This window comes from Ornithodoros turicata, chromosome 3 (genome assembly GCF_037126465.1).
Source record: "Ornithodoros turicata isolate Travis chromosome 3, ASM3712646v1, whole genome shotgun sequence".
Classification (NCBI taxonomy): Eukaryota; Metazoa; Arthropoda; class Arachnida; order Ixodida; family Argasidae; genus Ornithodoros; species Ornithodoros turicata.
In genome coordinates this window covers 49,954,752-49,968,314 of record NC_088203.1, presented here as the reverse complement: position 1 = coordinate 49,968,314, position 13,563 = coordinate 49,954,752, and the positions used below count along the sequence as shown (strand labels likewise).

General features: G+C 43.8%; 1 protein-coding gene across 1 annotated transcript in view; it reads right to left on the bottom strand.

The window, feature by feature from the left end:
• Positions 1–13,563, bottom strand: part of LOC135388463 (phospholipid-transporting ATPase ABCA1-like) — a 391,000-nt gene that overhangs the window by 132,519 nt on the left and 244,918 nt on the right. Inside the window, exons 15-16 of the mRNA XM_064618039.1 lie at positions 13,005–13,057; positions 9,711–10,164 (exon numbers count right to left, since the gene is read on the bottom strand). Of these exons, the coding sequence (XP_064474109.1) occupies positions 9,711–10,164; positions 13,005–13,057 (507 nt within the window). The remainder of the gene's footprint in view (positions 1–9,710; positions 10,165–13,004; positions 13,058–13,563) is intronic.

The window sequence follows — 13,563 nt, the reverse complement described above, 5'->3', positions numbered from 1 at the left end:
TCGGTGTCCGTATTATACAGGGTGTCCCAGAAAACGTGTCATTGAATTATAATAAAAAAACTAGGATACCTAGAATCATGCGGTCAACAGCATTTGTTTTTATTAGGTTTTTGCCACTTCCTAATGTGAATGTCATGTACTCCAAGTTTAATTATGTAAATATTTGCGAACTGAACTCGGAAATTTGCTAAGTAAAGGTCACTTTTTTACCCCACCAATATGAAGAGCGTGCCGAATTCACTCAAATTCATGATAATTCACAGTGATACTCACGAGCTATCCCATCGGAAAAAATAGCCGAACATCATACTCTACGGGGGTCGCAGAGGATTTCGCGGCTATTTTTTCCGATGGGATAGCTTCTGAATATCCCTGTCAATTATCATTAATTTGACTAAATTAGACACGCTATTCACATTGGTGGGGTAAAAAAGTGACCTTTACTAGGGAAATTTCCGACTTAAGGTCGCAAAAATTTACATAATTAAATTTACGTTACACGACATTCACACGAGGAGGTGGCAAAAACCCAGTAAGAACAAATGCCATTGACCGCATGACTCTAGGTGGTGTAGTTTTTTTTAATTATAATTCAATGACACGTTTTCTGGGACACCCTGCATAATACGTTCCGCACGTTAGCCTTCTCCCATGAAGTTCCATCCGCCATGTCGCTGCCGGATGCAATGCGTTGACTTTCGAAGGTAGGCCCAAACTTGATCTACTTTCGGTTTAGCACTGATGTCTTGGACCCGGCCAAGGTCAGCAAACCCGAAGGGAACGCCGGGCTCTTCGATCATGTCCCTCAGTCCCGCACGCAATGATGTACGATGCTAACACCGAACACGCGCAATCAGTTTCAACACAACAATCAGACCACACGCCCCGTACAGAATTGCAATCCGGGCACGGTGAGGAGGGCGTCAGGTGTCAAGATATCGCGCAGATGATATATTCCTTTCTTTTTCTTTCAGCGTTTAAACGCGCTGCGCCGCCTCAAGTCGATAAGTCACAACTTCAAGCGAGCTCGGTTCTACTTACCAAGAGACTACGGGAGCCTACATTTTAAGTAACCCCTTCACGTAAAATGAGAGAACCGTGCCACGACAGCTGGGCAGCAGACGGCTTCAACCATTAGCAGACGATTTTGCGCGGAACGCCAGAGGGCGCCACAACCCGTGAAAATGGCGGACTGTCCACGCCGTTCCCGGGATACAGTCGTCACATATGTGGGAATCCAGCCGGACCAAGGACGGTAACTGTGAAATCTTGGTCGCCAGGACGGCCGATAGTGTGCGCAAGGTGGTAGTGATGCGCCCCTAAGTACCTGCATTTCCACGCACGTCAGGGTTGGGCATCCTCTGCATTTTCGTTTACCTACCAGGTGTGCGTGAAGCTCAATAAATTGTTCTGGAAACTGTTTACCTTCCCCCGTGCAACAACTATATAAGCATGTGCAAGCCCCATCACGTTATACTCGACCACATAAAGGGACCCTGCAGTGAATTCGAAAGATTGCACCATGCTACAAAGTGATAAGCCGCATCTGCACGCGCCTGCTCCTATGGGCATACAACTGGAGAGGTAGATGTAATGCTAAGGTTGCTGACTGTGTTTTGCCCTTCTTTGATCCACAAAAAAAATTGATTTTTTTTTTTGGGGGGGACACGTGGAACAATGTCTGTAAGCAGTATGAACAACCTACAGAGTGGGCAGATACACGAAACGGACGTCCAAAGTTGACAGTTTCGCTGAACCATGGTTAAGCAATGCGCCGCTGAGAGCTTTCGCAAACTCCCCAAATAATTTTCAATTTATTTTTGCCCTGGAATCCTTTCCATAAGCTAGGCTTCAATATATATGTTGCGTATAAAAAATCCGGGAGGTCATCGGGACCGACCTGCCTGATCTCACGTGGAATTACCCTATAGCAAATCGCTATACGTATATGGGAACTGGCCCTTAAAGGTCAGCTATGTCGATATCCCAAAAAGTCAAAATGGTTGTGATATTCTCGAAGCCCACATCCAACTCTCCCCAAAATGCACCTTCATTCTCCCGTTTCGGTGCAGTACCATGTGAAAAAAAAAAAAAAAAAAAACACATATAATTCATTCCGAAACACACATGGGTGGAGCCATGTTTCTGACGTAGATGCACCCGAACGGGCATTGTGACGTGTACGGGCCCTCGTACTTGTCAATGGATTCCAGCTACGGCTTTTCGTGGCATCACGTATATCTGTGCTTGAAAATGGCGGACAGCCAGACAGCCGTTAGCCCATTCACAGCGGTTGCCCAGTGTAGGGTCAATTATTTCACGAAATAGACTGACGTTTCTATAGCCGTTTTAGCAAGAAAATGCCAACAACGTTTTATTTTTGCAGGATAAAAGCGTGCTATGAATTTGAGAAACCACATAATGCTATGGGAAAGGTTTTGCGTACGATTTATCAATGTGTAACACCGTCGCCGATGTTATGGAACGACGAGCGACGTAAGGCAAAATACCAATCACATTAAACTTTTTGTGGGATTCTGTGCATTTTCCACAAGCTTTCTTTGAATCACACACCCCCATATTATGCTACGTCGTGTAGCACGCTACAAACTATACTGCATTTCATCTGTATATTGTTTTTAATTCCGTTTAAATTTCCATAAAGATGTGTGCTCGCATTCGATCAACTGGAGTTCGGTGTTCAGTCACGACAATGCGAATGAGGCGTATAACGACCTCTTCCTAAAGGTCAAACACCTGTATGATGTGCATTTCCCTGTCAAAAACATAAGGACTAGTTGCCATGTGCGGAAGCCCTGGGTAACAACACGACTGCTTTGCATGATTCACGAGAGAAATAGGCTTTATAAATGCTTTATTCGCTCTAGAGAGCCTGGCGCCTTAAAAGAATTTAAATGTTATAGAAACGTCGTGAATAAGGCCTTGAAACATGCCAAAGCAGCTTATTACCACGGTCTCTTTGAGAGATCAGGCAACAATTCTGCAAGCACGTGGAGAACTTTGAATAGTGTTTTACGTCCAAACATCCCCAGACTTAGTACCATGATTATAAACGGTGAGCAAGTAAATGGTACATCTCTCTGTAGTCGTTTTAACCAGTACTTAGTAGATGTTGGGCTCAGAAATAGGTCGGTATGTAATACCGCAGATGCCTGCACGCATATTCATAAAAGAATTACGGACTCAATTTTTCTTTTTCCAACTTCTGCAGAAGAGGTCTGTTCATCGTTCCTTCAATTAAAAAACAGTACGGCTCGCGATTGTGAGGATTTACAAGTCAAACCAATTAAACATGTTATTGACTTATTAGCTCCTTTTTTGACACACATTTTCAACTTGTCTTTTGCAACCGGGGTTTTCCCTTCTATGATGAAAGTGGCTATGGTGATACTACTAAGTAAAGGTGGAGATCCCAATGTATTTGGAAATTACAGGCCAATATCTTTATTGCCCATATTTTCGAAAGGCTTTGAACGTATTATTCACAAGAGATTGTCGGCTTTCTTTGAGAAATATGATGTCATTACCGACCGTCAGGTTGGGTTTCGTAAGTCACGTTCAACTGAGACGGCACTTTTATGTCAAAAAGAACAAATCATTCGCAACATCGAAAATAGGCAATTCACCTTAGCAGTCTACATCGACCTCACAAAGGCGTTTGACCTTCTTGACCACTCAGTATTACTAAACAAACTAGAGAAGTACGGAATTCGTGGCAATGCACTTTTACTTCTTTCTTCGTATTTAAGTTCACGTGAGCAATATGTCTCAATAGAGGGATATTGCTCCGATAAACTGAATATAATGACCGGTGTTCCGCAGGGCAGCATCTTAGGGCCCTTGCTGTTTAACCTGTACATTAACGACATTGTCAATGTGGCGTCCGATGCTACGTTTTTTATTTATGCCGATGATACTGCCATATTTTTCGCTGGTGCCACAGTTGAGGCAGTAACTCGGATGGCAAACACCGCCCTTCAGGCAATAAGTCACTGGGCAGAAATTAACCATTTACTTATAAATACTAACAAAGCGAAAGCTCTACTATATAAGCCAAAAAGTAAAAATAACTTAGTTGATGTGTATCTGGGCCATGATCAGATTGAAATCGTAAAGGTCGTTAAGACCCTTGGTGTATATTTTTCCGAAGACCTATCCTGGGAGTGCCACATATCCCATGTAAAGGTCAAAATATCAAGGTCGATAGGACTCTTGAATCGTCTGCGTCATGTCTTGCCTACGAGGGTGAAATTACTTGTGTACAATTCACTAATTTCTTCTGTCTTGCGCTATTGCCTTTTAGTCTGGGGCACAGGAACGCAGAGAGACATAACTAGTTTACTGACCCTACAGAAACGGGCAGTGCGTATAATAGCCGATGTACCTTACGATGCACACACACAGCCTTTGTTTACCACTTTCAAGATAATGAAGATAACCAGTACGTACAACTATCATATGTTCAAGTCTTTTCTAGTTGCCACACGACAAAATAATAATTATATGTTATCCTTGTTTGCGTTACGACACTTATCACAACGTACTCGTCACTGTGACAAATGGACAATACCCTGGTTTAGGACCAACTACGGCCATCAGTCCCTGTCTTATACCCTTCCCTACGGTTTGAATAGTTTTCATACGCAGAAGGTATATATCAATGACCTCTCCTTTTCTTCTTTAAGATCGTTGTTTATCTAATTTGATATTTCGGGATAGGAGTTCAATTTCTTGTTATTTTATACACAATTGTGTATATTGTATTGTGTTGTGTATATTGTATTGTGTAGTATTGTGCAGTATTGTACATACCGAACTGCACACATTGTAGTATTTTGTCATGGTTGTGCTAGTTTTAAAGGTTGTGTTTAAAGATTAGGTAGTTTAAAGGTTAGTTTTAAAATAGCGTTCCATAGTTCGCACTACATAGATGATTTTGTTCATTCGCTGGATGCCGTCGCGACGATTATATTAAAGGGGTAATGCCCTTGTCAAGCAGCCTCGTGCTGCTTTTTGGCTTCCCCCTGATTGTGTTCGTTATCTGGAAGTTGCAATAAAGCATCGTTTATCGTTATCGTTAATTAGCACCGTAGCACAAAAACGTGCACACGAAAGCTCGAGAAGCCATGGGGTTGCACACTATGCAGACGCAAAAGAAATACCCTATTGCCACTTAGAAATGTTTCGCGGTTTGAAGAGTTGGGGCATAGTACAGGTCCTAGAAATCAAATCGTGCACCTTAATTCTAACCTAATTGCACCTAATTCAGCATAAAGCTGAATTTTTTTCTTCCGACCTTCCTGCTGCTGGCTCCTGTAATACAAGCAAGTTCTGGCGCCTCATTAAGCCGACTCAACATGAATAAATAATGCTTAACGACGGTTATAATTTATCCACCCACAGTGCTGCGATTTATTTAAAGTCACTTTTTTCGGTGTGTACTTGTACGTCGAGCCTCCCAATATTCCCCATCTAACTCCACTTGTGTACGCCGACATGCCTCAGTTCTCGGTTTCGCCTAGTGGCATCTGTCACCTCATCGATTCCCTCAAGATCATCTCCTCTATTCCTCTTCTGGATTAAACGACATCAACTCTAAAGTCCTCGAAGGCGCCAAGCACGCATCTAGCCACTTCCTAACTGACATTTTCAACCAATCACTCTCCACTCGCAATGTACATAGCGACTGGCGGATAGGTAGTGTCATACAAATACACGAAGGCGGCTCGAAGTTATGCTCACTTAAATATCGCCCCATAACTCTTGTTAGCACCCCATGCAAACTACTTGAACACGTCATATTCTCAACTGTAATGAACTTCCTTCGTTCGTTCATTCCTTCGTTGATTCTTCTTTTCGTTTCAACATTGGTTTCGTCGCGGTCTCTCCTGTACTACCCAACTGGCTTCATTTATTCACGACTTATCCTATCACCCCGATAAAGCCATTCATACCTACCATAATACCCTTAGATTTCAAAAAAGACCTTTGATAAAGTTCCACACAACCGGCTAATCGCTAAATTATCTCGTCTAAAGATTCCGGACACCCTTCTGTTATGGATTACTAACTACCTGTCTTCACTCGAGCAATACAAATTTGTTAATGATAACTGTTCCTCTCTTTCTCTCGTTACGTCAGGTGTCCCACAAGGCTCTGTATTAGGCCCCTTACTATTCCTAATCTACATTAATGACCTCCCGACTAATCTCTCATCTCCAGTCTGACTAATCGCCGACGACTGTGTCGTTTATAAACATATTGTATCTCCCGAAGACCAAATACACCTCCAATCACACATTAATCTTATCGACCCATGGTGCTGAACATGGCTGATGCCACTAAACACATCCAAATGTTCTTACCTCCACGTCGGCAGACACCAATCTCTGTACCCTTACAAACTCGGTAACACATTAGTTAGTCACACACTCTCCTACAAGTACCTTGGTCTTCATATCACGTCCACCCTTCAATGGCACACTCACATTAACCACATCATCAGTGACTCAAACCGCTGCCTGGATTATTTCCAACGGACGCAACCTCCGTCTTGCCCCCCCCCCCCAACCTGAAGTTAAACGATAGGCATACCTCACCTTCATCCGGCCCAAATTGCAACTTGCAAGCTGTATTCGGGACCCTCATCAATCTTTCCTTCCAAATGCCATCGAATCAGTACAATATCGCGCTGCTCGTTTCATCTTATCTGATTATTCTCGACCCACAAGCGTCACCGCTCTAAATTCAGTTCTCGACCTTGAGCCATTAGATCACCATCGTAACCTCCACATACTCCATCTTCATAAACATTTGCACTCGTCGCCCCTTACTCTTCCTTACATCCGACCAGCGCATTACACAAACCAACGCTTGGATAACGCTCAGAAATGCGAACCGTTCTCCCATAGCAACGCTTTTTACTTTTCCTTCTTTCCTCGTGCCATTAGGCTATGAAATTGTTTACCCTCATCCATCACCTCAGTTGTAAATCATACATCATTTAAAACCGCTCTCCGCTCTCTTTTTCCTTTGTAGTATTACTAATCAATGCTATTGTTGTTACGCAACTAGTTGTTAGTGACTTTGTATTACTTTGCTAATGTTATTTCATTCCCTGTCTTTTTTTTTTCTTACTGTTCTGTAATCATTGCTGCATGTGTTCTCCATGTAATGCCGCAAGGCCCATGGAGCACCACAATAAATAAATAAATGCCAGTAACCAATAAGCTGCGCGATGTATAGCTTCTCGAGCACGTTTACAAAATAAAGACAATGCTTGTAGCACAACCAGCGCTCGTCGTTGCCTCGGCGCTGCGAGCCCCCCATACCGGTAATTCACCTTTCAGTCATCGCGTTTGTGCGTCTTGTTGCACTTGTGCTTAGGTTTCTTCCGTGTAAAAATTTTCTCCCTTTCAGAGTTTACTGTGTGACACTCCGTCATCCAACTACACATGGGTAACGCTGATCTCAATATTTTAGATAAGGAAATTTCGCATTATTGGTAGCAGCAGGTGCTCCTATGTGACCTCGTGAAAGTAATACTTTATCAAATGTTGTCTATGTCGCACTATTTCATTCTCAATAACACATTAGGAAGTGAGGCACATAATCAAGATCAAAATCATGACGTTTAAATTCAGAAGAGCGTGAGTATGTGAATGAGAGGGTCAGGAATTCTTCCATTAATTCTAGAAATGTTGTGCATTCATGTTTTTCACGAGCCTAGGTGCAGGGAGACCCCTCTTATTGTGATCTCGATAAATGTGGAATCATGGGCGAACTTGCACTGCGTTGTTTTTCTTAACTTGATATTTTAACGACTTCACGAACGCCTACTTAATTTCTTGCCAGCTCGTAAGCGTGTCGTGTAAGCGCTTGTCGTGTAAGCGTAGTAGCGTGGATAACTGCACTCTCTTCGTTCTCTTTATTCTAATGTACTGAGGTATACAGTGTGTCCCAGCTAAATGCGATCATATTTTTAAACAAAATATGTATCACTTTTTCCGAGATGAAATCATTTGCAATCTAGCATATGCTGAACGGCACTCCTTAGGAGGGCATTAACAAACTCCTAAGGGAATGTCTTAATTAACTTTCAATAATTAACTTTTGAATGATAAAAGCTACGAAGTTTTCCCAATGAGAACACCTGATACCGGAGTAGTTTTCAGAACAAAATATGAGTTCGATAGATCGTCCGCAAAAAATTCGTGAAGGAACACCATTTTCTTCTTTATTTTTTTCATTGCCCATCTTCGGAGACGCTTCTTTCCTTCACCCCCAACGTCAGAGGGTGAAGGAGCACAGTGCCGCCGTATGCGTCGAAGTTGAGCTTTAGCACGTGGAAACAAAACAAAAACAAATGTCTCTGGTGACTTTATTCGAACCGCCCTTATCTTGTGTTGTCTTTTCTGTTTTTTTTTTTTCATGTTTCTCTAAGACGCAAGAGGCTATAGTGTGCTGTTTCACCCTCTCACATTGTGCATGTGGGTGTGGGGGTTGCGGAGTGAAGGAAAGTCGCGTCTCCGCAGATGCGCAATGAACAAAATAAAGGGAAAAATTGTGTTTGATTTCCCTTTCCTGTCGTTAACGAAGTCCAATGAGATTCGAAATGTGTAAAAGAAGTGTCGTAGAATTTATGATACGTTTGTAGGTAGGAGGCTGTATTCCTATTCGTGCATGTTGGAGCATTTTGAGTTTGCCTACATTGAAATCTAGACGCTCTCTATGTGATGCATTATTTTAATATAAATTAATCAATGCTATCTTTATCCGCCCTCATCTAGTATCTACTCTTTGCTTTCGTTACTCGCCACGGTCTAGTAGGCATCATTCATTTTATAACCATGAATACATCCCATGATTCCAATATCCCGTATGCATTTGACCTTTAATGCAACTGACTGTCCTGACATTGATACCTTTTCTAGGTCTACGTATGTTAAGACAAGTGCAGCCGCGTATTGTGTTGTTAATGCGTGAAACCCATGCATATGTTTTCTCTTGCGTTCGCTTGCGTTCATTTTTCTTGTACTATTTTACTACCACATTTGTAGTTTCTAATACTGATTGATGCACTGCTAGTTAGGCTATAGTTTAGCCGTTGGCAGTCACCGGTGCCAAAGTAACAGCTTCATCAATCAATCAGTCAATCGATCAATCAAACAATCGACAGATCGATCGGTCAATTGATTGATCGATTAATTGATCGTAATGACAAATTAACAGTGCACTCCTCTGAACGTCGAAAGATGGGTCACTGAAAACGTTAGCCAGCTGTAGGATTCGAACCCACATTTTCTGAATTGCTGATCCAGGGCTCTACCAATTAAGCTAAGCTAACACATCTCCACTGCGGCTTACAAGGGCGCGGCATCTGAAGGGACAAACCAGCCGCTCCCTCTCGCTCGTCCTCCTTTCACTCATACATTTTTGCTCACTGATACACACATTCATGCGACGGGATCGACGCAAGCGACAACTGTTGAACATGAGAGAACTGATTTTCTGAGGTTGGAACATAGAGAGGAGAAATACTTAGGACTTTCGTCGTTAATTTCTTAGGCAATTGAGGCTTTGTATGTATTTGTCTTTTCTATGTTGTTCCAGCCTCAGAACATCAGTTCTCTCATGTACATGTAGGTGTCCAGGTATGTAGTACGTCGTGATGAAAGAAATGCACGCACTTGTTGGCTCGAAATGTTCCTCCTAAGACGAATGAGTAGACATAGTCTTTGTAGTCCTTCTCTCCCAAGTCGAGGAGATGACGTTCTGCGTTCTCTACAATGTCCACATGCGCAGTCTCATTCTTCAAGATAGGCAGATAACGGTTGTCCACGAGATCGGTCACTTGTTTGTCGTATTCGACGAATACCTTTTGCTTTGGGTACAAGGAAGCAAAGGACATGACAGTCGGCATTGCCCTATTTATGTTAGCAAACACGGCGGCACTCGCTCCTGCCAAGTCACGTTCAACTTGCTGCTCGGCCAGCACAATGAGTATCGGCAAGAGGACCCCGATGAGAAAGGGATTCCACACTCTACACTGGTATTTGATGCGCTTCGTCAGAAGAGCTCGCAGTCGTTGGAAGCAATTTGGATGCCGCACTGCGCAAGCACACAACCGCTGCACGTCTTCGTCTGAAAATATATAACAGTGTCATGGTTTATTTACACAGAACATCCTCAGATATGAAAGAACTGATGTTCTGAGGCTGGAACAACATAGAAGGGACAAATACATACAAAGCCTCAATTTGCCTAAGAAATTAACGATGAAAGTCACTGAAAAGGATACAGCTGTAGGACTCGAACCCACCTCTTCTGGATTACCCATCCAGGGCTCTACCAATTGTGCTAAGCTAACATGCCTTCTCAGCGGCTTCCAAGGGTGCGTCATCTGAAGGGACAAACCAGCCACTCTCTCTCACTCATCCTCCTTTCACCCTTACATTTTTGCTCACTCATCTTTCATCCACAGATAGTCTGAATATGTCGTCCACCTTGTTGGAAATTATTTCCTTCGCTAATCCTTGAAACACTGATCATGCAACGCTCCGGAGACAAGATCACACACAGGGACTGTGTCCTTCACTCCGTCGTGTTTCCTGATCATGTTTGAATATAACACGCTCTATACTTTTGTGCGCTTCGCTAATCCGTTTTAACATGCCTAAATCAACAGGTTCAAGGGAGCGAGATTCTGAGGATCCTGAGATTCCGAGATTATGCATTCGGAGGCATGCAACCGAGAGACAAATGTTACCCAACTTATATGGCGATGACCACATTAGACAGAGTGGTTAGATTAGGCAAACCCTTTCGCTCCGCTTGCTGCTTGCGGATAAAGGCACATCTTTTAGCTGGAAACACCTCAGATTGGATCATGATGCAGCAAAGGAACGTACATGTCACATAGCTAGTTCACACCATACAGGACATCCACCAACGAAGTCGCATCCCACGCGATGATTACTTAAGAAGCGCCCAATGCAGGACGTTTCTACTTACTTCCCAGCAGCAACGAGATCTACACTACTGAGATGATGAATGGCGAGTTTCATCGCCAAGGGCGATACTCTACCCCATTGCTGGTGGTGAGGTAGAGTACTACACTACAATGTCAGCAGCGTTGCTAAATTTACTTTTAAAAAGTAACTGAATTACAGTTACACATAGATGGGTTCCCAAGCGTTACAACTACACACACACCATTTAAAAATACACTGATACAGTTACAGGTACCTAAAAAACAGACTCAGTACTGCTATAGTTACTTTGTACGTTTTACCCGTTGAATTAATTTGCCCAGCTGCTATAACATTTCGAGTCCGATATCTATTTCTATGGACCTCTCTTTCAATAACATATATTACGTCGCGAGACAATTGCGATCAACCACAGTCGTCGTGTCTGCCCACCTGAGTTTTTTTTTTTGTAACGTGCGCCTAAACCTCTACACACGGCACACCACATTTTACGTCGTTCGATCAACACACAGCTGAGCAACTCGTACCATTCAACCAAGATGGCACCGTCCTCGGCCGGTCTTACCCTTGCGACCTGGGATCACTAGGCGGACACGCTACCGACTGAGCCTACACGCCGACGCCAGAGGACTGGCTGATACGTTGATAGCGCATGGGTATCAGGTCGTCATGATGGACTGGCAAGCAATGCCGCATTGGATAGCTCTGATAGTTGGTAGCTCACTGTGAAATGAGTGTTTACTATGTTTGTACCTTTTGTCTGCCCTGAGGAGCACAACCACTTCATTTTTTATCATTCATACTTGGTCGGATATTCTATCGCTTCTATCGGCAACGTCCGGGAGTGAAGCTGTAGCGGCCGGTGGACAGCGACGAAGATGGCCACGCGCCTGGAGCACCCGCTTGTCAGTTCCACCGACGCGGCCATGGAGATAGGCCATCGTCGCCGGTCGGGACTCATGTAGAGGGACACCACCTCCTCTAGAAAGCTACGGGTTGAGAAGCTCCCCAGCACATCCGACTCTCAGGGATATTGCAGCATCGCCCAGGAGGACTCATGTTGACGAACACCATCTCTTCTACAAAACGATATTCTTCTACGGTCACTATTTGGTTCTGTCTCCTTTGGAGTTGGTTTCCGCATAATGACGTAACTGGCTCTACAGTGAGGATTATATGGGAAATAAAAAGGGAAACCTATAGAGATTTGCTATATAGCGCTAGAAAATAGCGCGATTTTTTCCTCCTCGCAGTGCTCCAAACCGCTAGAAATTACCGCTCGCCCGAGTTGAGCTCGAGTCAAGTTTTCCAGTGCTAATATTAGCACTACAGTATTGTTGGCCAATGAGGAGTCCCTTTAACTATGACGTCGCGGAAGCCGTGGAGTTGTTTTCTTCCGCATTTCACGGAACGGCGACTGCGTTGGAGCCGGCTGGTCTGTCATTCGAAATGTCTAGTAATTTTCCGTTCATTCAGTCCCGTTCGTCCGCATGCTGTCGAACTCCGGATGCGGCATGATGGGAGGGATCGGAAACGTCCATCGAACTTCCGCTAAATTATAGTGCTAGCAGAGCATTGCAAGTGTGAACCGTCCGATAGTGAGTGCTGTCTCTGCACACCGTTTTATAGCGCTATATTAGCGCGACGATATATGTCGGAACTGGCCTTAATACCCAAAACTGGGAGTACAGCGTTCATAGTCACGTTTTCACCGGTTAACTCAAATGCGTGACACTGGGTGACGCCATATGTACCGCTGACGGAGGGAAGTCTACAAAACTTCCGTATGTGCCTGCTGTTTCTGAACAGTGAAAATGTTGAATCCAAATCAGTGACGCGCTGTGGCACCATATGCAGTCGCTGACGCGGGGAACCCTAGACAAGTTCCGGTTGTGCCTGCTGTTTTGCAAAAAGTGAAAGGACGAATATGCAAATTCATATTTGTTCTGATTATTTGATATTGCGCCAGCGACTAGATTACGTTTCTCTCACCTTTAGCTTCTTGTGCTGCTTCGTCTCCAACATTTCCTTCTTCGAGGTTCACCCTGCAGGGTTGTGAGACGTAAAATAATAATTACGCTCATACTTTTGTTACATTCTGACATCACATTGCACTGGGGGATTTGCGCTTGCTGCGATTTGAGCTCTCACTCCGGATAATGTCATATCTGGGACATCCCAGCTGAAGCCAGCCAGAACTGTAGCCCGACCCAGTTAGGTTTTGCAAAAAGAATGTGAGCATTACCTTAGGGATATGTAAGTAGGACATGCACTTTTTTCCTCAACATCTTTTTTGCTTGAGTGTTGGTGGTGCCTCGGACCTTGCCCAAACATGAAAATGTGTCGTCCGGTCTGCATGCCATTCAGACGCGTACAGGCGGCATTTCTGCGCTTTCTGTGTCTGGTGTTATTGGGGAAGGGCCCCTCTATCTTTTCGAAGAGATATGGACCGAGAACAAATCCGGTGACCTCGTAAGAGCTCAAGAACGGAGCGTGTTTTTTGCCAAGGTTACTAAACTTTGTTAGTTAAAGTTAGCATTCTCTCAGGAAC